This window comes from Pyxicephalus adspersus, chromosome 3, assembly GCF_032062135.1.
Source record: "Pyxicephalus adspersus chromosome 3, UCB_Pads_2.0, whole genome shotgun sequence".
NCBI classification, from domain to species: domain Eukaryota; kingdom Metazoa; phylum Chordata; class Amphibia; order Anura; family Pyxicephalidae; genus Pyxicephalus; species Pyxicephalus adspersus.
The window spans coordinates 19,551,392-19,579,155 of record NC_092860.1 but is presented as its reverse complement, the minus strand read 5'-3'; the positions used below and the strand labels follow the sequence as shown (position 1 = coordinate 19,579,155).

At 37.4% G+C, this 27,764-nt stretch overlaps 2 protein-coding genes across 2 annotated transcripts; one reads left to right on the top strand and one right to left on the bottom strand.

Moving 5' to 3' along the window:
- The first annotated feature begins 670 nt into the window (after nt 1–670).
- On the top strand, nt 671–13,532 carry LOC140325392 (lysosomal protective protein-like). The gene is made up of 11 exons (XM_072403216.1): nt 671–742; nt 2,628–2,788; nt 2,877–2,988; nt 3,533–3,583; nt 3,998–4,084; nt 6,378–6,533; nt 7,744–7,835; nt 9,690–9,774; nt 10,838–10,929; nt 11,750–11,822; nt 13,419–13,532. The coding sequence occupies exons 6-11, from the start codon at nt 6,396–6,398 to the stop codon at nt 13,530–13,532; spliced, it is 594 nt and encodes a 197-aa protein (XP_072259317.1). The 5' UTR covers nt 671–742; nt 2,628–2,788; nt 2,877–2,988; nt 3,533–3,583; nt 3,998–4,084; nt 6,378–6,395.
- Nucleotides 13,533–16,718: 3,186 nt separating this feature from the next.
- CTSA (cathepsin A) lies at nt 16,719–27,764 on the bottom strand. Its single transcript, XM_072403215.1, has 14 exons — nt 27,631–27,764; nt 25,818–25,982; nt 25,626–25,737; nt 24,495–24,545; nt 24,324–24,410; nt 22,812–22,967; nt 22,207–22,298; nt 21,303–21,387; nt 20,789–20,880; nt 20,400–20,472; nt 19,571–19,719; nt 17,932–18,007; nt 17,733–17,822; nt 16,719–16,967 (listed from the first exon to the last, which is right to left on the bottom strand). Exons 2-14 carry the CDS (start codon nt 25,979–25,981, stop codon nt 16,719–16,721), a joined length of 1,476 nt encoding a protein of 491 aa, XP_072259316.1. The 5' UTR covers nt 25,982; nt 27,631–27,764.

The window sequence follows — 27,764 nt, the reverse complement described above, 5'->3', positions numbered from 1 at the left end:
TCTCCTCTGTATGCATTGGGAAGCAGAGGGATTTCCCTTCAGGGGTGTTCCTGGTGGGGGGCAGAGTCTTCAGCGCAGGACTCGAGAGAGAGTCCGGCCTAGTGTGCCTTCTTCACCTCCTAAAATGGCCTAGTAGCCAAAAAAGTTTGCTGACCCCTGATCTAGGAAGTATTCAGAAATGATTATTCCTATTGCAGCAAATTGAATCATGACAGCTGTATTGGCCAGAAATTATTGTTCCCTAGTTGCTCAGAGCAAATAAGCCTGCATTAGCCATTTCATTGGCACTTTGACTAATATGCATACCTGATATGTTTTAGATGTAGGTGAAAGTCTGCTTCATTTTATTAGCACTGGTCCGAGCTATGAGATCACAGGGTGGAACCCGGCTTATAAGTAGTGATAAAATGAACCTCAAATGTAATCTTAAAGCATTATCTATATGTAATGTCCAAGCATGACACTTGGTTTTTAATGTTGATTTTTGTTTTTCAACATGTTCAAAAGTATGACTAGGAAATTTACATTTATTTGTCCTTTGTGTCATTTAATATATAAAGTGTGCAGCAGGAAAGATTAAAATGTATGATAACACCATGTTAGTGCGATCATCTTTTTTTGAGATGAAGTGGTTTTTCAAGATGTGACTGATAAAGTATCACTGTCCTATCTGCCCTATAAAATGCCAACTGAAGCTTCTGTTTATTGTAGTGTACGAGAAACAGAACCCAGAGGAGCCAAGGTTTGTGATATTATTTACGATAATAAATACTTATTTTGTACTATAAGTTATTGTAGGCAGCACAAGGAACAGTGTTATTTTGAAGTTATGGTGCAGGGTTATGTGTTTAGAAAACCTCTGGATGCTGTTGCAGCTTCAATAGCTTTATCTTGCAAAAACTTAGGTACTGTAAATGCATAGCCAAAGCATATTTTGTTTCTTTGTTTTGGACAGTTTAGAAACTCATTAAAATCAGTTCCAATAGGTTATATCAGTATTTTAAATCCAGGGTTCCTCTAGAGGTTCCTTGAGTAATGAACAAAGAAGAAGATTTCCACCTAAACATATGGTATATATCACATAGGCCACATCCCTTGAACCCAGAAAAAAGTTGTTGATATTGGCCTAAAAAATCCCGCTACAAAAATTGGTGTTCCTCACCGTATGTTCTTTTTTTTTCCTTGAGTAATGAGCCAATTGTACCTCTCAGGTCAGTTTAGGTGACACCAATGATCTTTTTGGCTATCCATAAGAGTGATATTCTTCCCCCTGGCCAGCAATGTAACATGTATTGTTCCTACTGACCATCACACTAACGTACTATGAGATGTTTATATAGTATATACAGCAGGGGTTCCCTGAAGACCTGAACCTTATTACAATGGGTTCCCCCAGATTAGAAAGGTCCAGAAGCACTAGGATATGTGATTATTTACCCAGGTCACCCAGGTTATATTCACAACTCACAGTACATTAGTGTGGTGGTCAGTAGTTGGAATGCTTCTTACTGGGAAGAATGTCACCCTTGCAGATAACCAAAAAGACCATTGGTATCTATTAAATTGACCTGGGAGGCACATTTTGATTTTTTTTCTTGCCTTCCTCTGGACCATAGGGTTTTATATCTGGGATATGTTTATTTCCCTAGTGGTTGAACTTGATGGACTTATGTCTTTTTTCAGCCTGATTTACTATGTTACTATGCAACTGTTCCTCGGAAAAGCTCACATTTTAATGTCTAATTTCCCTGCCATACTCAAAGTCAAATGTCCATAACACAGCCAAAGGCCAGTTGGGTAAAGCCAATAAACCTACCACTATGTTTATGGAATAGGGTAATAATTTAGAATACTCAAAAGATTTACATTTTCAGTGAGTTGAAAAAGTTACAATAGAAACTCTTCAATACTCACAGGTGATTTACATTAAACTAATAATATCAGTGTGGGAAAATATTATCTACAGCAGCATTTTCTTAGATTATTCCTGTAGTTGTTTTGTGTTTCTGTTGTAATTACTTAAAAAGACAGACAGAGAATACTTCTGTTTAGTGTACAGAAAAAAAGAGAATAAACCCCTCTGTAATGCATCTTGCTGTAACAATGTGCGAATATTTTATATAAGTGCTGGACTTGCTGCAGCATAAATCCAAAACTTTTCAAAGTAAAGTTTTGATATGATGTATGGCTTCCTACCTATCTTTTGAATCCCATATGTACTTCATGTGGGTCAGATTTGATATATGTCTTATCCTTATCCTATATATTCATAAATAATTATTATATAATTCATATCTTATATAATTCATATTGATTGTAATATTCACTGTGCGCCGGTCACAATAATGTGTCTAAAAATGCTGTAAATTAAATTTAATTAGGTTTATGTGATCCATGTTTTCTTCCACTGTCTGAAACCTTGAAACTTTAGGAAGTAAATCATTATTAATACAGATGGAGTTTTTTTATAATGTAAAATCATTTAGGATCATAGGATAGGATCATTTGATTAACTTTATCATAAATTATAGTTACCACCAGTAAAAAAAATTATTCAGCTTAGTTGGTGATGAGCAGGACAAGAACTGAGTACCTAAAATCTGTACTTCTGTTTCTGGATGTTTCAGATGATCCTTCTACTCTGCACTATATGTTTAGTGATATTTTCTATACAAGCTGCTCCCCAGAAAGATCAGATCGCCTTCTTGCCTGGCCTGGATGAGCAGCCATCCTTCCTGCAGTACTCCGGGTATCTGAATGTACCAGGGGGCAAATATTTACATTATTGGTGAGTTCCTTCATATCTAACACTTTCTGTCCTACCTTCCACAAAGTTTCCCTCTCTCATAGATTTGTACGTTTTAAACTTTGTGCAGGTTTGTGGAGTCCCAGCAAAATCCCAGTGCTAGTCCCGTGGTCTTGTGGTTGAATGGAGGTCCTGGCTGCAGCTCTCTTGATGGTTTCCTGACAGGACATGGTCCTTTCCTGGTATGTCTTTTGTTTCTGCTGATAGAATCATGATTTGCATTACTTTATCAATCTGAGTAACTATTTAAAGCCAGTAGTTCAGCATAACATCGGCATAGCAAATGGCATTTCTAAAAGTCAGTAATAGTACTTTCCATAATTCTTATAATAAAGTTCTACATTAAAGAACATCTAATATGGAGTAATGCAGGGGCTACTATAAGTCACTTCCTTCTGAAAATGCTGGTTGGCTTTGGAAACTGTCTTTGTTTTCACTGGGCCTGATTTATTAAAGATCTCCAAGGCTGGACTGGATATACTATCATCAGTGAAGCTGGGTGATACAGAAAATCTGGAATGGATCTGGTCCAGGATTGAATCATTCAAAGTTTGCTGGATCACCCAGCTTCACTGATGAAGTCAATCCTCTTCAGCCTTGGAGAGCTGTAATAAATCAGACCTACTGTATCTGAATCAAAAATTATGGAAAAGCATTAAGTGAAAAAAGTTGATCATTTTAGTTGATTACGTTGTAAACACTTTTTTCGTTACTTCTTCCTAAAAGGTACAAGAAGATGGCAACACACTCAAGAAAAACCCCCATTCCTGGAATAAGGTAATACTTGCTTGCTTTACACACAGTACCATGCCACCTGTAATATACTACTTGATAAACTTAAATAATCTTAAATATTAATAGAGCATAATCTTTTGACATAAAGTAAGTAATGGCTGTCAAAAGGTAAATATATCTAGCAGGCACATATATTTCCTTCCGGAAATATTGACTAAAATATACGTATTATTATTGGTTTATTATATAATTTTGACTGTCCACTGGGAAACTTGTGAAATCCCCAAATAAAAGATTACTTAGTAATGAGTCCAATAAAGGCACAATAACACCGGTAATAACACAGATAATGCTAATCCCTCCAAAAATATATCACATCACTTAATAGTTAACAAAATATATGAGATTCATTGTGAGCTTCTTCTACCAAAAGTGCTTTCATACTTCTTATTTTAGATTGCAAATATGCTGTACCTGGAAACCCCAGCTGGTGTTGGATAATCTTATTCTGATGATAAACGTTATCAAATAAATGACACACAGGTATGAATATGTATTATTTCTCTTGTAACATACTGTTATAGATATCTTTTTGACTTTTGGTATCGCTTGTATTAGCCATCTCTAAAGTGTTTTAAGGTAGTAAAATAGACCTGCGGAGCTCCACAAAGATATGTTCACAGTAAGAATGGACAATTGGCAGCACGGTGGCTCAGTGGTTAGCACTCCGGCCTTTGCAGCACTAGGTCCAGGTTAAAATCTCAGCCGGGGCTCTATCTGCATGGAGTTTGAAGGTTTTCCCTGTGCTCTTGGTACTCCAGTTTCTTACCTCATTCCAAAAACACACAGTTAGGTTAAATGCCCCCACCCCCCCCCCCCAAATTGACTCTAGACTGTAATAATGACATATGACTATGGTAGGGACATTAGATTGTGGGCTGCTTTGTGGGACAGCTAGTGACACGACTATGGACTTTGTACAGCACTTTGTGATATGTTGGTGCTATATAAATACTGTATAAAAATAATAATGAGTTCAACTTAAATTCCCTGAGTATCTTGAAGATATTTGATTGCCAGATTAGCCGCTGCCATATTCTAGTAAAATAAAACGTGTTTGGTTTCTACCTACACTTTTGATTCCAATTCTCACCTTAGAGTTTTCGGTAGGACAAAGAACAAAGTGCATTGCCTAGAGCATTGTATTTAGAATTTCAGTACCTTAGACAGAAGGTAATCCGAGAAGCTCTACTTTTCTTTACAATGCAGCTTACTGTGTTCTGCCTTTTTACATTAAGTCAGACTGTCAAACCAACTTTTGTCTTGGGTGGATTGTCTTTTTTTTTTTTTAGATTTTGTACAGCTTGGCCACCAAATTATATGAAAAGTTGGCTTTTGACCATTTGTCTAAAACTTCATAGTATATAAACACTTTATCCCTGAGGCTGCATACACACGTGCAATAATTGTTCCTTTCACGATCCTTTCCAATGACAAACGACTACACGATGCATGAACGAGTGCTGTACATACAGCACCGTTCTACTTTATGGAGAGGGGAGGGGGAGAACAACGGAGAGGCAACCTGGTGTGTGCTCTGGCCCTTTACTTCCATTAGGATCTTTAGTTGCCCATCGTTCATAGATCAGCCAGGGCGGTCGTTCGGACAATGGACAACAGGCGCTGTACACACACCAGATTCTCGTCCGATATCGGCCCTGAGCTGATTATCGGACGAGAACCATTGTAAGTGTGTACGTAGCCTAACATTTCCTAAAACAGAGACTAATAATAATACTGTAATACTGAACTGTAATAATAATGTAGGTAATACTGAACGTCCAAAATATGGTGCTATGTTGATACAATCATTAGGAATGGTGTCAAATATCAGTAGAAATGGTCATGTGTCTATCAAAGTTGCAGTGGATGTGATTAGATCTGGGTGTCAGGTCCACTAGATAGAAAGCATTAAATGATAAGATAATTCTAAATGTGTTATCTCTGACACTCACGCCATGCATGGGAAAGTTTTTGTAAAATGTAAAACTATAAGCTAAATTTTGATTAAAAGTAGTAAAAACCATGAGTATGTATCACATCTCATGATTCAAATCCAATTTTTTATATTTAAAGCAAATATATTCTATAAATTCCAGTTTTAAATTCAAATTGTACTGAAGTCAATAGGGTACCATTTTAATATGTATTTTGCCCATTTGGAAGGCTACTGGACAATCTATTGTCCCTAAAATACCATAGGAAGCTGGGGAGAGCTGTGGCAGACCTTTGCTAATATAAAAAATTAAGAAAAAAAAAGATACACTAGGTGAAGTTGCCTTTTCATAAAACTTTAAGAATGGCATGATAGATACACAAAATTTATAAAAGTACAAGTGTGGGGAATGACATAAAGCAATATCTGGTGTTACAGAGCATCATAGTTTTTAGGTACAGCAACAGTGACAAACTTGTTCACAATTTACCTAAATTTGGTTCTAACAAAACAATCAAAACTTTCATATGTTCACTTTTTTTATTACTTTTGAGTGAGTCTTATGAACAAAGTCATTGATCACCAAATAACTGTAATTGATTAGCAAATCAATGTTACACAGCAAAAGGTCTAACATGGCCCTGCCATGGCATGGTATCAACTTGCTGTGATGCAAGACCAAATACCAGATGGAAAATTAGCAAAATTACTTTATCCCTACTAGAGACTCAGTTTGCATTCATTAAAACAGAATTGCATTTCTATTGTTTAATGGCATCCTATAGGTAATGGTATCTTACCCTGTTAGATATCTTACGCATGACTCCTTTTCTTTTCCAGGTTGCTTGGGATAACCATATGGCATTGAAAGATTTTTTCCGCCTTTTCCCAGAGTTCAAAGACAATGATTTTTACATTGCTGGGGAAAGCTATGGAGGCTTTTATGTTCCAAGGCTGGCTGTTGAATTGTCAAAGGATGTTAGTATAAACTTGAAGGTGAGACCTAATTTTCATACCGTAAGAGTTACTCAGAATCAATTTATCCCAGAGGATACATGGATGGCCTTTGTATGTGAAAAGTGGGCCATGCCACCAGTAGAGTAGACGGCTGGCTGATCTGTCCTGTTCATGGCAAGCAGCCATTGACCAGCGACTAGGGAAACCATCTCAATTCTTCCCATCAATACACAAATTAACAACCTGCCACCTATTGTGTGGTACTTCCCCCTCCTAATAAATTGTAAGCTCTTTTGCCAAGGGTCCTCCTGTGTCATTGTTTGTATCTGTCTGTCATTTGCAACCCCTATTTATTGTACAGCGCTGCCTAATATGTTCGCAGTATATAAATACTGTTTATTATTAATAATAACCTGCCATTGTCCTAAGGTCTTTATTTGGGAGCAGCACCTACGCATTTCCCCTGCATGATGGCTGCTAATGTTGCTCTAGGTAACATAAAATGTTTGGAATAATGTAAAGGGCTAAAAATATCACAATTGAGTCACTCGTGGCATCAAAATTACATCTGCTATAGTGTCAAAGATCAATTTTTATCCATAAGCATTTGTCTTGAGCAAAGCAGCCTGATCTGCAAAACACAATAAATGGAGAAGATTCAAATGCTTTAATCCTCTGTACTTTATTCTTTGCATCACAATAAAGCATTTGTGAATGCATGACCCAAATAACCATTTCACCTTTCTCTACTGCTCTCGATTATGTCATAACACTTTCATTTTTTTCTTTTATCTTGTTCCTGTAGTAGGAAACAGCTTTTTCTTACTACCTATGATGTCATCACCAACTGTTCCTGTTGATGTAGCCATGCCAGATCTTCCAAGGGCCCCTTACCTACAAACAGTGTGTAGGCTGGCTCTTTGAAGTCAAGGCTGTGAAGAATAAATGAATGTATGTAAGTGGAGTGGCGCAGAGCAGATGGGTGATTGGCAGAGTTCTGCAGTTTAGCAGAAAGGGCTAACAATGCTTTTCAGCATTTCACTACAGCAAAGGCAACGTATTGTCAGCCAAAACTGGTGGTTAGAAGCATAATAGATTTCTGGCGGGTATTTTTCCGTATTGGGAGCTCTTCTAAAAAGTTAAATCAAGAAATGTTCATGTGTTTAGAGATGTGCTATAAAAAGTTTCTTTAGATAATGGAGAACTTACATCATATTTCTATATGTAATCTATGATTTTATATTTGCAGGGAATCGCCATAGGGAATGGACTGACCAGTTATGACATAAATTCCAATTCTCTTCTTTACTTTGCCTATTATCATGGCCTAATAGACACTGAGTAAGTGAAATGTTTCTAAAATACCAGCAGAATGTAAAGAGACAATGTAAAAAATGTTTTTGGAATGCAATATAGGATTTTGAGCAAACCACGTTCTATGACAAACAGAGAAAATCACACATTTAATGTAATCAGGCAGCAAATAATGTAAGGCCCATATAAGTATCTCAGTAAGCAAAACAAAGGGGTTTATTTATAAAGCAGTGAATCTGACATTTACTAGTGGAGAATCTTCCAGGTCCATATGTATCAATGGCAGTAATTCATTCTCCACCATGAATGTTCAATTGGCTGTCAGGTTCGTTCATATTCTTCAAAAAGAAAGGACAGGTTTGAATATACTCAACATTTGTATCCAGTGAACCTGTTTTCAACAAATGAATCCTGTCCTCTCCTCTATGTGGATTGGGAACATGGCCGATTGTCCTTCTTCTCTAACATCTAAAAAAACTTCTCATTACAGGCAACTTATCTTTTATTTTAAAACAAATTAATACTTTTAAATGTAAATCCTGTCTCACACCTTTTGCATCATTTCACCAACACATCTCAAGCCACAAGGCCCTATACTATGTGCTCCAGACATGCAGACTGACACAACAAAAAGATGTAAAATTGCCCATCAGAGCTAGGAATATTGGGTCCCTTGTCCATGCTCATTCAGAACCTTAAATGAAAATTATGAACTCTTTAAAAGGGGGCTCAAAAAACATAACTGAATAAGCTCATACCTCATATACCTGTATAATGACCTTTACTTACCTTCATTTTACTTACCTACCACTCCTTTTATCCAAAAGAAAATTTGTCTCAACTTAATGTACAAATACTGTATAATCATTTGGGGGTCATTCCCATTTAATAGCATGAGATAGCAGACCAATTAGCTAGCATAGTATACTCTGTCTAAGAGGAAGATCAATGACAGCGTTTCATAGCCCAACGCGTTTTACTGCTTAGTCTTCTTTAGGGGATGCTTGGAAAGCGCTATACGAAATGTATGCTTATAGGAGGTTCCTGGTATATGAGTGCAACAGAAGATTGCCAGGCTTGGATCCAGGGTATTTGTGGATTTGGCATGGGTTGCTTGGCGTGGCACTGACAGATGTTTATAAATTGGTGTTAGTTCCAAAGGCATCAGTACCAAGTATAAAAGAATGAGAATCCTGTGCACACATGTGCACTTTTATACATCACACGCCCTATTCATGCCCATAAAATGGGGGCTATGTGAACACAGCACTCCGCAGGACACAACTCCGCACAGGATTCTCTTTCTTTTACATGGTACTGATGCTTTGGATCTAACACAAATTTGAAAATATCTGTTGGTGCTACTCCAAGTAACCCACCCCAAACCCATCCCCTGAGGAAGCCTAAGTGGTGAAACGCATCGGGCTATGGGACGCTGTATTGATCTCACTCCTATATGATTTTGAGTATACTATGTCTAGCTAATTGGTCTGCTATCCCATGCTATTGAATAGGAAAGACCCCCCAAATTATTATAGTGTTTGTACTTTGAGTTGCCACAAATTTTCTTTTATTTTGTTGTATAATCAATACAAACATTTTGTGCTAACCCCCCCCCCCAGTCTTTGCTTTCAAATTATATTTATAGGGGGGCAGAACCATTGTATTTTCCTAGGATTGAATGGTAGTTAGGACAATTTACTTTTAAATGGAATTGGAGGTGGTAGGGTGGTTATGCAAAAGCTTTTTTTTGCATAGGCAAAGCACGGCTTTCCTAAAAGATTGGGCCAAAGAATAATCACAGCTGTCCTGTCTACCAATGAAAGAACAAAAATGGCGCCTGTGCAAAAATTTCATATTGTCTGTCTTCTGTTGCCTTAGCTCGTGGTCAGAATTGCAAGCTGCCTGCTGTAAAAATGATACGTGTGACTTCATAAATAGCAAGGATCAAACGTGCTTTCTAAATGTAAGTTTTATATACATTATTATAACTGACTGATACACAAAGTATTCTGCATGCCCAGATGTTTCCTAAACAACCAGATATTAACAATATTAGTAAAACCAAGCCCCAAAATTGCCAGATCCCACAAGACTGTACTGGTATTTGAAGCCAAGCTTGTGGACACAGAATTCATTGAACACCAACTGGGCCAAACTTTCTGCCACAGCTACCTATAGATATTATTATGCAAACTAGCCATGGCAGACTATGTACCCCATGAACTATACTCACTTTCTGTAGACTAAATATTTTAAAGCAATCGTTTTGCTGTTTCTAACCGCAGAAGACTTTTCCTTATTATCTAGCTGGTCAGCATACGAAATGAGGGAAAATCTCTCCAACATAACCAGTAATAAAAACATGCCTTTTGTAACCCTTAACCACCTTTCCCAGATTATGATTGTGTACCTCTAAATACCCTTTCTGAATATAAAGGAAGGTATACAGTACTCCACACTTCTGTTGCGCCATGTTGTTATTGATGGGATCACTATGTAGAAATAAAGGAAAAAAAGTCTAAAACAAAAAAGACAGCAAAGGAAAAAGTAATCTGCAACATATCACATATTTGTTCCTGGGTTTAGATATTCTGTATGCTTTTCCAAGTCAAAATGATTCACAAACTATAATATGCGGGGTGCAGGTCTATAGAGAGAAATGAGGCATCAACTGGACTTTAAGCAGCAAATTGAAGTGATACTGATGCCATCCTTGATTTGCTACCTAAAACCCAATTTAGGTCTCATTTATTTTTATCTCTTTATATATATTTCACAGCATGACACTGGAGATTGTTGAAGCTGTCCTAAAGGTGGCATTTAGACCCATTGTAACGTTCTTCCACCTCGCATGTTTGGCACTGACACCCAATGCAAAGGTTCCTTAAGTTATGGAAGTCATTTTAGGGGTTCCTGTGGATTTAACAGATTGGGAGAGACTGCTCAATAGTCAGAGCTTCCATAAATACTTCCATAAATTCCATAAACACAACTGAGCTTCTATAATGGAGTTTCTCTAATTCTAGGCAAGAGTGGCTTTTTATCAAATCCGTACTTCCGGGCTAAATACATACAATTTGTACCAGAAATGTGAGAATGGGAATCCTGATGAAATAAGGTATTTTCCCTAGACGATCTTTCCTAATAGCTTTGATGTGACAGTTTATTTTTTTTTGTTTTAAATATATTTTATTTTTATTTTTCTATATACTGGTAATAAACATGTTCATGGATTACAGTTTCCCCGAAAATAAGACAGTGTCTTATATTAATGTATGCTCCAAAAAATGTGTCAGGGCTTTTTTTCAGAGAATGTCTTATTTTTTCATGAACAACCATCAACATTTATTCTTAAGCAAAAAAACAAGATTTATTCAATTATAGTCATTCTGGAACATCATCATAACTCTCCAAACCCTGAAATCCATCATAAATTTCTTTTGGTATTCAGGAACAAAAATCAACCTTTTTTCAAATAAAGTCTTATCATCATCTTCCTGAACATCATCATAACTCTCCAAACGCTGAATTCCATCTTGAATTTCTTGTGACTCCATTCCCTTTAGAACTTTTTGCCCTAATTTCTCATGTCTAGCAATAGCACTTCCCCTAAATGGGCACCTCTTGTCCATGTATTTATATATATTGTAGCTTATTTTCGGGGTAGGGCTTGTATTTCAAGCATCCTCCAAAATACAGAAAAATCATGCTAGGGCCTATTTTTGGGGTAGGTCTTATTTTTGGGGAAACAGGGTATATTAAGATATAGTTTAAAGTATCAGCATGCTATATAGATGTGAAGTTATATTAAAAAAAAACTTTATTAATAAACAATATTAAAAGCAAAAGCTTTCAGATTTCAACCAACAAAAATAAATCCATTTTTATAATGCAGCTGATGAGGAACTACTAATTTTCTATTTACATGTATTTTACAGGGATTTAGGAGATCACATTAAGGTCTATCATCCTGGAGTATACTCCACTAAAGCCCATTCCCGTTTTCTTGCTGTAAGTACACAAAATACAAGGGTTTATATAAAATTGCACAGTACCATAGGTAACACATTTAAACATAACAGGTAGGAATTAATCACAACTTCATAATTTGATTGTTATTAAAGATTTTCACCTCTCACTGAAGAGGTTTTCTCATTTATAATAAGCTCTGTACACCACTAATTCATTCTGTACAATATTTTGCAAATATCTTCCACACTATTTATTATATTTTTACTTTTCAATGATTTTTATTAAAGATTTTCACTTAAATCATAAACGCAGAGGTTAAATTTGAGAGAACATTAACAAATACAGTTTTTACAAATTATGTTATATTCAGATATATATAGAGTTCCATCATGTTCAAGCAGGTAACAATAGTGATGTACAAAACATGGAGCACCATGTACACCATATACATGTAACAGAACACACGAGTGTGCATGTTATTATTATTACTATTATCATTATTATTAGACAGTTTGTGTATATTGCCAACATACTACGCAGAGCTGTACATTAAATAGGGGTTGCAAATGACAGACAGAAACAGAGAGTGACACAGGAGCAGGAGAGGACCCTAAGCAGAAGAGCTTATTATTATTATTATTATTATTATTAATATTATTATTTATAAACAGAATTTATATAGCAGCAATATATTACGCAGCGCTGTACATTAAATAGGGATTGCAAATGACAGACTAATACAGACAGTGATATAGGAGGAGAGGACTCTCCCCTGAAGAGCTTACAATCTAGTAGGTTACAATCTAAGATAGTAGCACACAATAGGAGGGGAGATAAGGAGTGGTGGGAAGCAGTGAGGGTTTTAGGGAACAGAAGACGACGGGTAAGCAAGTTTGAAAAGCTAAGCAGCATAAAGTGTTTGAAGCCTATTTGGCAAAACTTTACTAATTAATATATTCTTAATACAAATCATACCGGAATAGAGCTTCCATGTCCAAGCAATGATGGAATGATTACATTCTGATTCCACTGGTATAAAGCCAAGCAGTATCACCTAAACAAATGACTGATGAAGTAGTGCTGTGTAGCTGAAAGAGTTGGAGATATTCCATGACCTTTCAATTAACATTACAGGTATGCTGGTCTGGTCACATGACGCCCTGGCTGTGCCCCTCGTTCCTCCAGTCATTGCTGGATTTATTAGGCTGATGATAATAGTGCTCTTGTAGTGATGGCAGCAACACTCATTGTAGCATTTTCCTGTGTGTCCACTGCAGCATGATGATGTACTACCTGGGCCTGATTTATAAAACCTCTCCAGGACTGGAGAAGATAGACTATCGTGGGAGAACCTGGGTGATAAGCAAACATGGAATAGATCTGCTCCAGGATTGAAAACAGTTGCTAACTATTAGCAAAATATTTTAGAAGAATATATTAATTCTAGGTTTGCTGGATCACCCCGGTTCTCCCAGGATTATCTATCTTCTCCAGTCTAGGGGATTTTTAATAAATCAGGCCCAGTGAGTTTATGGAAAGTTGGTTGAATGACACTCGGTGCTGATCCACAGACTGGAGATATGTTTTGGTTAAAGCATGAACCACAAAAGTAATTGTTCTTTTTTTGTCCAACAGAAATTGAAAAAGTTGTCAAAATTAAAGAAACCAATAAAAATGAATGTACCGTGTTTGGATGACACAAGTATCAAAACCTTCTGTATTAGTCTGTCATTTGCAACCCCTATTTAATGTACAGCGCTGCGTAATATGTTGGCGCTATATAAATCCTGTTTAATAATAATATTAATAAAAGGCAGCAGGAGAGCATACCACTCGTACCCTGTTTATAATACCACCCTTGTCATGCAATGGGATACTTACTTGCATGCTGGATCTGCAAGGTGGGGTGGTAGGTAGTGGTTTTAGGCTCAGGAGATGAAGGAGATGCCACCTAAGGCTTTGTACACTTGTGTTGCAGTGCCCGTTCTGTTCTATACAGCAGGGGGACAAGCAAGGGTCACCCCACTGTGCTCTCCTCCCTTCGCTTGTATAGCAGCCGTTTCCCATCATTGTCAAGAGTGGCTATATATTCCACTGTGTGAGCATGCCAACTGTTGTGTATTGCCTGTGTAAGACTGGATATTTTAAATCAGGAGGCACAAAGGTATAGGGGCAATACAGTGATAACAAATGTGAGGGGTTACTTAACCACATACATCCAAGGTTAAGGAGCAATACATTGAGCACCAATGTAAGTTGGTCTGCTGTGTGTTACACATTGTAGACCAGACATTGTGCTGCACAGATTCTGGATCACTGCACTCTGGATATTAGAAATGCAGGGTTTATTTTTCCACATTGACTACAAAATACCATGCATTCATTTTCTATGCCTCACACTCCACATTACCTTTTGGGTATTTTAGCCGCTAGCTAAAAAAGTTGGACAAGCCGGTTCTATCGAATAAGTATGAAATCTGATGTTTAAAAACACCCAAAACACAGATTGTTAAAACACTTTAGGATAGATTTTATAGGAACACGTGGCAGCCACATCAGCTCTAGAGGATAATTTTTATATTTATAAATAAAAAGACCAAATTATCAAAGTTCAAATAAGTTTATGTTCCATGTCATATAGCAGGACTGACATTGGTTTCAATTTGTTCATTCTAAATTCCTAAGAAGATCCTTAAGGAACTGTATGGAATTGCCATCACTCTCTGGGAATCTGATATCAGACATCGGAAAGAATCTCTAGTGGGGAGGCACAGACATAAATATAAATCTGAAAGATGTATTACCATCTCTGCACTCCAATCAAAACAAATCATTTCGTACAAATTTGAACAAGTATTAAAAACGTAAAAGCATCGAATACCCTATAAGAGCTTGAAGGATTTCTGTGTTCTTCAAACCTTATAAAAGTTACTTTGTAAACATTTTTCTCTGACCTCATTTAACACAAGCGACATACTTTACATTGATTTATCGAATGATTCCCCTGTCCCGGGGCTTACTTTCTGCTTCCCAAGCTTGCTCCAGGCATGGAACGACAGTCCTGTATTTAGAAAATATCACTAATGACACAGATTCCTGGAAGTGGTAGAGAATGTATTTTTATAACCTTCACAACTTCTCGTATTGGAAAATATTTTCTTTATATGACAAATTATTTTGTCAAATAACAGATTCCTGGATTATTGCAATGGTTTGAAGAGCAATAGCAGAGTCTACAATGTTGTGCGTTATTAAAGTGGACCATAAACACCCAAAAAAGGCTCCATTGCCAGGAGTTTGGGCTAAAATTATGCTGACTTGGTTGTGCCAAAAAGTAACCTTCCAGTATCTTGCCCAGGCCAGCAGAAAAAGGAGTCCTTTGACAGCAAAGCAAGTCGATGCCTATAAATTTCTCAGCCTATGCATGCATTTAACTTAGTTCTGATATGGCTTACACTCTCCTGTTCCTGGGCCTGATAGCAACCAAGTGAGTTGCTGTAGTGGTAATTCTGCCACTGGTAAAAAGAAATAATAATGGTGAACAAAGAGCAGTAGACTATAAGTATTGATCAGTGATTGATCACTTTATTGCACAGATTTTCGTAATGGTCTTTTATATTTATATATAAGCCCATGTTTTTTTTCCATTTATAAGCCAAGTTGATGAGTTTTCCTTACCTCTAGGGCTACCGTATTTTTGTATACAGCGGGGATACAGACATGGCTTGCAATTTTCTAGGTATTGAGTGGTTCGTGCACTCTCTTAATCAGGAGGTAAGTGTATCTATATGTAAGTTTGTATGCAGTACAAAATTGGTGAAGCCAACTTTCATTGCTCTCTGTGTCTCTTTTTGAAAGTTTCATCCTTACACATAGTCTATTAAATTGGTGTAGATGGAAAAAGAAGTGAGGAAAATCTTCCCATTCCTTCTGTATTTGTGCCACGCAGAATAGTAAATGAGTGAAAAATACGGACACAGGTGACCATTTTTTAAGTAAATTAAAGTGACTATTTCAAAGAGGTCCACAAGAACTAAAAAGAAACTAACCTGAAAGGAAGACAGCTTTATGAACACACGTCAGTTGGCCCGTTTGTTAAAAGCAGATCCCCTGGTTCCAATCCAAATTGACTGATCAGACTGATCTAAGCAGATCCCTCCACTTGTTGCGGTGGTTCCTCCTACTGTTCCAAAGTCATTGCAGGACATAATAGTTACATAAAGGGGTGTCAGGAGGTACAACAATAACACAAGCTTTTACACCAGGCTTATAATAACTTGATATTTTACAACAAGGTCTTATTGTTATCAAATAATGAACATAAAATTGTCATCTGCTATATAAGTGATATCTGTTAGCATATTATATCCTAGTTTTCACACTGCACTGTGTTTTTTTATAGATGCGGGTACCCTACAATGCATGGATGTATGAGGACGAGGACCAACCCCAAATTGCAGGATTTGTAAAGCAATACACCAATCTTACACTTTTGACTGTGAAGGTAATGTAACCAGTGTTCCTTTAAACTAAGAACCAAAACTTCCCTTCACTTTTTAGGACAAAGCACATTAAACATTACATAGTTATTCCATGACCTTGGTACCCTCTGTGATTCTATGGAATACCTTGGGTCTCTGGTAGTCCCTTCACATTGTCAATACATCATGCATGTCAAGGCATCTTCTACTAACCTCTGGTTCACAGGGAAAAAAAAAGCCATCATAATAATGGAGAGTGATTTCTGATTGATGGCAATGATTACTGAACAGCGTAACTGTTACTAGACGCTTATGTGGCCGATCCCAGGCTGCGCTTCACCTCAGTATGACACACTCTGTTTATTCACTTCAATGGTGTCACTCTCAGCAGCAAGAAGAATAGAATTCGTTGTCTGCCCTCTGCTGAGCAGCTTGTAGCATCCCCTGCTTTCCTTTAGCTGTGAAGTCTGAGATGTACCTTCTTGGCATCCCTAGCACAAACTCTGAGGTTATTCACAGCTGAAAAAGATTTTAGGAACAGATAAAAAAAAAAAAAAAAAGCAATATAGACCGCAGGCTCATACAGATCTATAACACACACCTTAATTGTAAGGAAGGTCAGGTTGGAAAATTCCTTTACAAATCCACCAATTTGCTGCTGGTCTCCATCATTGTAAAGCCATGGTCGGCGCTGTACCTGCAACTGATCATCAGAAGGCAAAAATCATAAAATATTCTAAAGGCAGACAGACCTAAACACCCTAAATTTTAAACATTACATATTATAGCTGAACTGAGCAAGAACCTGTATTGGCTGCTCCTAGCTGACAAAATAAATTTTAAGAGACAATTACCTGCTCCTTTAGGGCAAAATGAAGATATCTGCCTATATAATCCGTGCCCACTGTATCCTAGAAAGTTAGACTTATAACTCATAACCTCATCACACGCACAGCTCCAAGACTTATCTAGAGCTGCCCCAACTCTCTGGAATGGTCTTCCTTGTCCTATTCGGATTGCTCCTACTTTCTGCTCATTTAAAAAGAGCACTGAAAACTCGTTTGTTTTTTAAACTTGCCTAACCATCTTCTTCTGTCTTTTGAAAGCCTCATTACTTACCACCACAACATATCTCCCCTCCTATTGTGTGTTACTTTCCCCACCTCCTAGATTGTAAGCTCCTCGGGGCAGGGTCCTCTTCTCTTCCAGTGTCACTGTCTGTATTTGTCTGTCGTTTGCAACCCCTATTTAATGTACAGCACTATGCAATATGTTTGCACTATATAAGTCCAGTTTATTAATATTAATAATACCTTAGTCATCCATAAACACCACTCTGTCATTGTTTTACTTTATTTGAAGCTGTGCTCCAGAGGAGAGGAGAAGCACAAGTACACTGTGTGCTTCAGTGTCAAGGTTGTGACAGTGCTGGCGGTCTGAAAATCAAAAGAATCAGGGCAGTAACTACCTTTTGTTGTAGAGAATCCACAAACCACTGATCACCCAAGAAGTTGCAGGCCATGTCTACATCTCCATTGTATACAAGGATTCTGTATTTCTAAAAAAGAAAGACAAGTTTGTACAAGTCTGGACAGGCTCATCAGTGTGTCCCCTATGACAAGGCTTTCATAACATCCAATATATACAACAAATGCAATGTGTCTCACCATAGTGCTGAGCAGTTTTAGGTAGTGCTCCTTCATGCTCTCATATACACGCCCATAGTTTCGGTAAACATCAAAACTGCAAGAGATTTTTTTAAAATGTATTAATGAGTTACTTGTTAGGGTATTGGATTAGGAGCGTTCATATTACATGACAGAACTTCAAATACATTTTTAACTTCAACTCCAAGCAAAAGTATACAAATACTGAAAAATGTACATTACTGTTACAGTGTATTATAAAAAAAGATATATCAAAAAATGTATAAGTATAAAAAAGCTTTAAGGTTTGTGATATGAAAAGTGATATTTTAATTATGAGTGCTTGGTGACTGTAGATTGTTATGACACATATACTTTAACTCCCTAGCATAATTGTCAACCTTATTCCAGTCTATGAAGGAGGATATAGGCATTTACACCCACTTTGAAATTTCCATCACTTCTGCTGAATTTTGGATAACATAAAATAGAAGAGAGGGATCTCTGCATAATGGCCACATAAAAAAAATGTAGGCTGGACAATGTCTGGTGCCAGTCAATGCCAAGAACTTTCCTTTCGGTGGGATAGTTAATGGTATTATAAGACACTAGGTAGTGCAGAATCTATATATTTAATGTTAGCTACATCCCTAGAGGGATGTAGGATGGTGAAAGTCTGCTATATAAATAGTTATCAGGAAATATATACGTGGAACGTGAATTGCAGACACCTAGATTACCCTTCAAGTAATATGGCACATTCAGAATAAAAAAAAAAAAACAGAGGGTTTATAATAAATATTTTCTTCAGGTTAGGTTCAGTGTTAAGGACTAAAGGAAAAATGAATAATGCAGAACACACACATATATAGGTTTGTAAATAAAGCTTAGAAGGAAAGAGAGAAGCCCAAGGTGATGTACAGTTTTGCCAGCATAGAGTATGCTGACAGGAGAAAGCTGAGTAACCAATTTTCTTACTAGTCTGCTTCTCCTTTCACTACCTGGGCACAGGCTGTGAAAGGTGCAAGACTTGCAGGTGTTATATAAATGCAGAAAGAATAAAAATAAAAATTGGGTCTTCAGTCAACTACTACACAATCTAAAGTCAAATTAAAATGAGCAATACAAAAAGGGATAAAGGCAGTCCCTGGGTTAAGGACATCAGACAGGGCTTCCCTGCTTGCTCCTGTGCAGGATGGAGGCTTGGAGGAGGGAGGGGGCGGTTTGCATGACTCACAAAAGAAATATTTTGCTAAATACTGCTGGGGTTGTGGGTGATCCTATTCTGCAGCCTCTTATAACTCTTTAATGACCAAGACAAACTCTCGAGTTGTTTCTTTTTGAATATCAAAGCACAGCTTGCTCCAGAAGTTAATGAATGTCTGGGCTCCACAGTGAGGATTTTATACAGTAACTGACCCCACGGTGCCTAATATTATTTTGGATACACACACCAATAGGCCTTCATTATTTTATCAGATTTGATAAAGTTATATTGTATCAACTAAAGTGGAAAAAGTGATCAGTGAGGGAAGGCAATTGGATAAGAAACATTGGTTGCCAATGTTAGACTACATTGGTTATCAGCAACAGATATTAGTTTACTAATGCATATGCAGGCGATGGTGATGGTTGCTGGTGTTTCCTGGGGTCTTCTTACCTGCAGACTTCCCATTTATTGACATCTTGGGATACATGCAATGCCTTCCTCACATAGGGGTCATTTAGGAAGTTGCTGGAAGCTGTACTGTTCACACAGGGAGGGTCCAATCTGACAGGCTTATTGAGAGTGGATAGAAGGACCAATTTCTGTTCCACAAACAGAAAAGAGAACGTGTCAGCATTAATACCATTCTACAATATGTTAAAGTTTAATCTGTTTAAATTGTGACTTTGCTGGTTTCTCATTTTCCTCTTAGCAAGTAAGCTGATTTTTAAATGCAAAATTCTTGCATACCAAGCAGAGGGCTGCTTTTATAAGGTGTTCTGCACAAATCAAAATGCCTTGGATTGATGGGTGTGACCATTAATGGGAGGGTTACTTTTCAACATCTCCCAAAGCATCACCCACAAGTAATGACGAGCTATTATCTTAAGAGCTGAAATCCAATGAATGAAAAGGTTGAACTGAGGACAGCTTAGCCAAGGAAGAAAGAGCTAATTAATGTTAGACATTCTCCAGCCAAGAGAGGAGAGGGGACTCCATGTGACTTGCTATAACTTCTACCACATACTGTGTTAAGATCACGGTGTTCAGTAAATCAGGGTAAGCAAATTTTAGTGTGGGTTACGGAGGGATTCCAAACTACTGCACAAGACTTTAGGTAATGCTGGAGTACAGATTCAAGTAAAACCAATGATTTAATTTTTCTGCACATCATTTTTCAATTCAAGTTTTAATGTTGCATCCACTGACTTAGCAAGTATATGTTATGTCAATGTTAAGGGAAGGAGGAAAATAAGGATGGCCGACAACTAAACTCAGTTACCTTATGAAAGTGCCAGTGCATCTTTGGTGATAGCAGTCCTGGGAAATGTACAGCAATGTGGTCTCCTTTATCCCTGTGGAATGAATAAAACCTGTAAATCCGGTATCTCTATTTATGGAACAAACAGCCAAATAACCAATGAAGATGGCCACAAATCGGTAGATACAATACACAGTGAAAAGTCTGTAGATACCATCAAACCTACCTATATCATGAAATGATTAATGGATCACCTATTTCTTGACAGGTATTCAATTTCTAGGATATACATTCTTCTGAACCTGAATACATTTCAGGTTTTCTTATCACAAGAACAAATAGCACTAATGTGTTCCATTGTGTCAATCTTTGGAAAACCTCTGCCATGAATATAATATAAAACTACATACCGAACCTCGCCAGGAGCTCCTCCAGCACAAGCCTCATACAGATTGTAAATGTTCAGTCCTGTGCTATACACATCATGCATTGCTTCTTGGACCTGTGTACAGAACAGTAAGTTCAAGTTCAAAAAGTCAAGTACCAACTTACAAATAGTTATGTTCTAGAGTGTTTTACCAACCAAAACCTGTTTTTAAAAGTGCATAAAAAAAATAAATCTCTGCCCTCGCCAATGGTGTTTGTGACAGCATCATAAAAAATAAACCGCTTTAGGCGTTAATAGGATATGAAAACAGATGAGTAAAAACAACACATGTTCTAGCAACTGCGCTTCCAAATATATTTGCCTTTACTGACGTCATTGTACCTTGTAAAAGAGATAAGTACCTACTTGTTGGAAAGATTGGAAAAGTACCTACTTCCGGTCTATGCGACATACCATCACCACGTAAGGATGCAATAGTAAATCAACCCAACAGGGGAACAAATATCTTATGAATTCTTTTTTCAGGATACACTTACCTGTAGAGAGCAGTTGGTGTCTGGGTTATTGTAAAAATGACATTTCCCTCCTTGGCAACACAATTTCTGCAGTCCTTCCCATAGGCTGCAAGAAACCAAAAAGCACAGGTCACTTATCAAGAAGTAGAAAAGGGTTGGTTATATCTGTATGTAGCCATATAATGAAATACTTCTTTTAGGAAATGATGATGTTAAACAGAAATTTGTCATGATAGTAGTATGAAACAACTGTTTTTTTTAGCAAGCTTCAGTTCAGTTATCCTCATACATCCATCACATATTACAGATTCAAAGATTGTAAAACAAGCATGCAGAGAGCTGTGATCCAAACACCCCAATTTTACATACATTTCTGGTCCACAATGGAAGTATGACAGTCCAGGAGCTCCTAAATATATATCTTTATTTTATCGTCAGTTTTGTACAATTGTACAGGCTCATCTGTACAGACATTGATAAACGTAATTTTCCTACACACAGAGCTCTTCACGGTGTGCATTAGATGCTGCAGGACATCGGGTAGAGTCCACCTTATCTCCTCCCTGGGGGATTTGCTTCCCAAATTGGCTGTCCCTGGTCTGTGCCTTTAATTCTTTGGATTTTAGTCCCTTAATCATGTATGTTGAAAATCACAAGCAGACATTAATAAAGCATGCTGTTTTCAGAAGTTATGTATAGCACTCTGCCAACTTATCTCACCAGTTTTGTTATAGTTAAAGTATGTCTATACTCTAAACTGCTTTCTTTTTTTAGTTCTGGATACAGTAGGAAAGAATTAGAACTCAGAGGATGTGTTGGCCCAGAATAGTGGGTCGCTGACAGCAACACAGAGGTAAAACTGTTTTAGGTTAAATCATGATTAATAGAAACCGTCAGAAAATTAAAAGGAAATTATTTTACATACTTGCTGCCCAATATTCCATGGTAATAGGCTAAGTAAATCAGCGAGTTATCATTGGTCTCATAACTACTTAATCCGTTGCCAACAGCAATTCCCTGAAAGTGGGGAAAGAGGATTTTGTTACAATCATATTGTTTACAAAATAAGAAAATATGAGCTACGAGGGAAAAATTTTTTTTATCCATTTATATGTTGTAAAATATCATAAGAAAACTTGTCACAGAGAAAACACAAAAGATGCAATTTTTAACTAATCTTTTGAAAATGCTAGATGCATGGCTGCTATATTGATTCTTTGGCTTATAAAATGTTAACTTGCTGCATCATTTTTCCAGGTTTGTGGCTTGACAAGTTTATTAGTGTTCTCCCCAGCACACCACCCGGCACTTTTCAGTAACCACCCAGCAGTTTATGGTTGGTCACTGATGAGTTCGATCAGTTTCTTCCCACCCATCTTAAATAACATTTCTGTGTTGAACACAGTTTATGTCAAAGAAATAAAAAATATGCAGATGAGGAGATCTGACCATTTTGGTTCATACCATGTAAGAAGCCAAAACTAAAAACTCTATCATGCATATGAATTCATACCATCTCATTTATCTCACCTTGAGGTTTATAGAGGAATCCTGTGAGACCTCCACAGCCAAAGATGGAACGTACACGCCACCGTAACTTTCACCTGTTATGTAAAGTTCATTTTGACTGTATTCAGGAAAAAGTGTATAAAACTGCTTCAAAGCCAGATAGTTGTTGTGGGCAACCTGCAGGGGCAAAAGGGTTAAAAATGAAAAAAAGAGGGGGAAAAAAAGAAGTGTATATAAAAACACCTCCCCCTCCCCCATTAGCTATTCAAATTAAAAGCATTCACCTTAATAGGTAGAAGTATCCCTATTTAATTTACAGTCCTGCACAATATGTTGGCACTATATATATCCTGTTTTATTAATATTATTATTATGTGCACATCAACACAAAGCAAAGCATATCAAATCTTTATCTATGAACAGCCAGAGTTACATTCCAAACATCTCCTGTGCTAGATCCACATAGCAGTAATGCAGGGTTCTCCCCAGGCCCTTTTAGCTGGGCGCACCACCCAGCACTTTTTAGCACCCACCCGGCTGTTTTTGGGTGGTTACTAAAGAGTTTGGTCACAATACAGGGGCTGCCACCCACCTACAATTTCTTCCCACCCAACTTAAAAAAATTTCTGGGTTGAGCACTGAGTAATGTTTTCATTTTTAAAAAATGTAGCCCTGCTTATTGACATTAACAAACAAGACAGGTTGGAGAAAGATGGTCCAGATTGACTTTAGGGAAACCTCTAGAGAGTTATTCAGTAATGCCATTGCTGAGTAAATTGTATATCTGCTTGGCCTCTGAAGAGCCTTATGTGCTAGTTAGTTAGTTTGTATTCAGTTCCATGGATTTAGCTACACTTCATGATGTGCCATCTTAGAAGACAATTGGGGAAAAGTTGCTTGCTGATAATATATAGTGTTTAAAAAAAAACAGCAGCAACGACAAGTCAGACATGTAATAGAATAATAAAATTCCTTTCCAAATCCATACGCTTTAATTTCTATTTAGTTCTATTTACTGAATCAATGACCCACTCCACCCAATATAATCATCACTGTCCTACTTCTCACAAGATATACAATTAGGCATCGCATACCAGAACAAGTTAAATGAAACAAGGAAGGACTGACGAGAAAAACTTAAGTCCATGACCACCTGAACAATCACTTCATAGCAGCTTTTCAATGTCAGTAAAATGTCACCACAAAAGTATGCTAATTTTTCTATTGTAATGGTAAAGTGGGGTTGAGGTGCACACATAACACCATTTGTGTATTTTTAATTAATGTTAATAGACATTTTTTTTATGTCAAGGAACTCGAAATCACTTGCTTGAATACACTGCAGATCCAAACATGATATTGAATACCAATTGAAATTAGTTATTGAATCTCCTACCCTAGCACCACCTGGAGTAGAGGACTGATTTGCCATTTGTTGATGAATGTTACACAGGTTTACCAATTGTAGCAATGCTGTCTGGGGGGAAAAAAAAAAAAAGTACGCAAATGAGGACAATATGAATCAATGCTCACCTCTGTGTCATTTGTTTTATAATTTTTGTCGTCGGAGTAGGAGAAGCCCACACCAGCTGGAGCCTCAAGGTACAGAACATTAGCAATCTGAAAAACAATTTACAGAACTACTGTAAATCCAAATACTGAAAACAACCATGAAAATTATAATACTTGTAAAAAAGGCAATACCTTATTCCAGGAATAGTCATTGTATTCTAGAGATATTCCATCTGGCTGGATCTGAAAATGCAAGAAGCCAGGTAAAAACAATTGACAGCTTTACGGTCTACTAAAAATTCCATATAGGAGGTCAGTGACATTGCTAAATATAATCAGTTTGACGATCTTCCTAAATAGATGAAAACAGGAGGTTTTCAATAGCCGATGTTACTTCTCATTTAGCCATAAACTACATTACACAGATCCAAGAATCCTTCTTCAATCTAACACTACCAATTTGTCCACCCCACTTTATTATTACATATTAGTCAGTTTTCTCTAAGAAAACAAAAATCATCTATTACAAATCATTTGGTAAATGCGGACAAATCTTTGATCCCTATTTACTGGAAATATTTCAATGTGCGATCTATACAATCATGGCTTATTAAGTACAAGACATATCTCATGGAAGAAGCCAGAGCAACTGCACAATAGAATTGACCGTTTTAATACTACCTGGGCATGTTGGGTGTATTTTCAATACATGGGCCTTGTACAGCCAAATGATAGGCTGATTAAACTCAAAGAGCTGCCAGAGGGTCGCTACTGACTCTCCATTGAACAAGAAATGTTTAGAAACTAGTTTGGTTTTAGCCAATTATCACAAAGAATTTTATATGAGGCAATTAATTGCTGATATTTGAGAATTCATGGATTTTACCACTGTCTTACCCCCTTTCCTTCCCCCAGGTACTCCTCCTTTCCCTACCCTTTTGTTTGTTTATATATTTGTAATTTTTCTATATTAGGATATTTTGTATGACTAGTCACACTGGCTGTTTATTTGTTCAATCTTTATTAACATTGCAAAGGCAGTTTACCAGCAGTTTGGATTACTTATGTCTTTATCTGGAAATGATCACATGTATATTTGATATGTTAAGACTTTGTCTATGCAAACTGATGTTTTGATTTTTGCAAAATAAACTTAAGCTGTAAAAAAATGCAAGACAGTTTATTCTTAAAATGGAAAATATGCACTAGGAAGTAAGGCTGACTGCAGGGGAATTCTGCATTGTGAATCACCCCTCCCATTCTGAAATGACCTGGCAGCTGGCCACTTTCTATTTAAACAAATACCCGAGCACAACAACATACCAGGAAAGGACCATGTTCTGTCAATAAGCCATCCAAAGAGCTACAACCAGGACCTCCATTCAGCCACAGGACCAAAGGGCTAGTGCTGGGATCCTTCTGGGATTCAACAAACCTTTAATAATGAGAGTTATAGGGATTTACCAAATATTGATATACAATAGGAGACAGAATACAACTGAAGGTGCTAGCTACCAATAGTGAAGATGTTTTCCTTCAGGTATATCCAGGTAGCCTGAGAATTGGCGGAATAATGGCTGCTTTCTCAACCCTGGCAAGTATTTAATTTCATCGTTTGGGGGTGCAGCATCGAGTAAAAGAGCTCCCAAGAGCACAGCGCACAGCAGGAGAGAACGCATTCTAAAGGGAAAGATGGGGAAATGTTATAACCAGAGAAAAACATGCATGGTTACAGATAACACAATCTTGCTGGTTGCTAGTTTGTTAATCTGCAGCGTTTGATTATATTTGGAATCTCCAAAATAGAAATATACCGATAGACCAGAATCAGATCAGATTTGGTTTATTCACACACTGCTCCCTTTGATTCTGCATCACCAATTACATTTCAATAATCTGACTGTGAAAAATATTTTTAGCCCAACTCTGAGCTCCAGCGGACTGACCCCGACTTCTATCCTGCCCCGAACCATTTCACTCCAATGTATTTCAGAGGACATGATTCTGCTCCACAATGGCACTTGTAAACATTTCAAGTGCAGACTTTTCTTTTATTAGAAGATTTGCATTTTAACTCATTTTAACTGTATTTAAATAATACAAGCAAAAACACACAAAGAGAATTTTTACTTTAAAGACAAGGGTTGTCTACACTTTTATGTAAAGTAAAAATTCTGAGTTAAGGAACGCTTAAGAAAACGTATTAGTCAATGATGAGCAGCAATGCCAGCGTGCCATGTGCTGTACAGCCTGCATGCAGATACTGATCTATAGGAATGTAAAACCAGCTTGAAGCAGGTCAGATGGACCTGGTAATGATTTCTGATTTCAGAAGCGTTTGATGTCATCAGTACAGGTTCTTAGGGTGCTTTGCTCAGACAAGCCATACCTACCGCACTCCCATCATGCACCATGTTCAGAGAACATTTCTGTTTAGTCAATCGAGTCAGATCTGCTTGTTATACAAAACAAAGAGTTATCAAAACAGGTTACCTAATCCTTTATATATTTGTCTTCTCATGACAATAAACGTCGGGCCCCTTTATGTGGGAGGATTGAAATATAAATGGGATCAGTTCAGATAAACAAGGTGATCAGGTGGCTGCCCCGATCTCATTAGCAGCACAGTGGCTCAGTGGTTAGAACTCAGACCTTTGCAGCCCTGGGTCCCAGGTTCAAATCTCAGCCAGGACAACATCTGCATGGAGTTTGTATGTACACCTTGTGTTTGCATGGGTTTCCTCCTACATTCCAAAAACATGCAGTTGGGTTAATTGGCTTCCCCCCAAAATTGACCTTAGGCTGTGTTAAAGACATATGACTATGGTGGGGACATTAGATTGTGAGCTCCTTTGAGGAACAGTTAGTGACAAGACTATGTACTTTGTACAGCGCTGTGTAATATGTTGACGCTATATAAATACTGTGTGAATATAAAAATTAGAATTAGCTGAGCATTGCCACCTTGCAGCACAGGGGTTGCAGGTTCAATTCCCACCCAGGACACAATCTGCATGGAGTTTGTATATTCTCCATAATGCTTGTGTGGGTTTCTTCCAACATCCCAAAAACATCCTGGGGGTTGGGATCGGACCTAGACTATGCTGGGTACTTTCTTAGGACATTATTGACTATATAAATCCATGCATAACATGTCCACAGAATCTAAGTACTAATATTCTATATACCATGAACTCTGCATAGAAGAAGCACTGTATATATCAGCACCAGCTCCCCATACCCTTAGCTCCAAATAGAATAAATGTCAGCTTCTGAACAAACAGCACATCCATACATAATTCTTCTCATATCAGACATAGGAGCTCACCTCCCCCTCTCCTCTCTGCACAGCACAGCCAGCGACTAACTTCCTTCGCTGTTCTCCTTTCCAATTTCCTCACTCATATGACTTCAGTCATGTGATCCGCCTTGTGACCGGAGATCACGTGCTCCTCCTCCGGT

What these genes read in the sequence shown, in the direction of transcription:
- LOC140325392 (XM_072403216.1), top strand. Translation starts at nt 6,396, where the DNA reads ATGGCATTGAAAGATTTTTTCCGCCTTTTCCCAGAGTTCAAAGACAAT. An exon ending in ATCAAACGTGCTTTCTAAAT is followed by an intron (nt 9,775 to 10,837) that starts GTAAGTTTTATA and finishes CTCTAATTCTAG; the next exon opens with GCAAGAGTGGCTTTTTATCA. An exon ending in CCCATTCCCGTTTTCTTGCT is followed by an intron (nt 11,823 to 13,418) that starts GTAAGTACACAA and finishes TTTGTCCAACAG; the next exon opens with AAATTGAAAAAGTTGTCAAA.
- CTSA (XM_072403215.1), bottom strand. Translation starts at nt 25,981, where the DNA reads ATGCGTTCTCTCCTGCTGTGCGCTGTGCTCTTGGGAGCTCTTTTACTC. An exon ending in ATAAAACAAATGACACAGAG is followed by an intron (nt 22,968 to 24,323) that starts GTGAGCATTGAT and finishes TTGCCCCTGCAG; the next exon opens with GTTGCCCACAACAACTATCT. An exon ending in ACACCAACTGCTCTCTACAG is followed by an intron (nt 20,881 to 21,302) that starts GTAAGTGTATCC and finishes TTCTGTACACAG; the next exon opens with GTCCAAGAAGCAATGCATGA.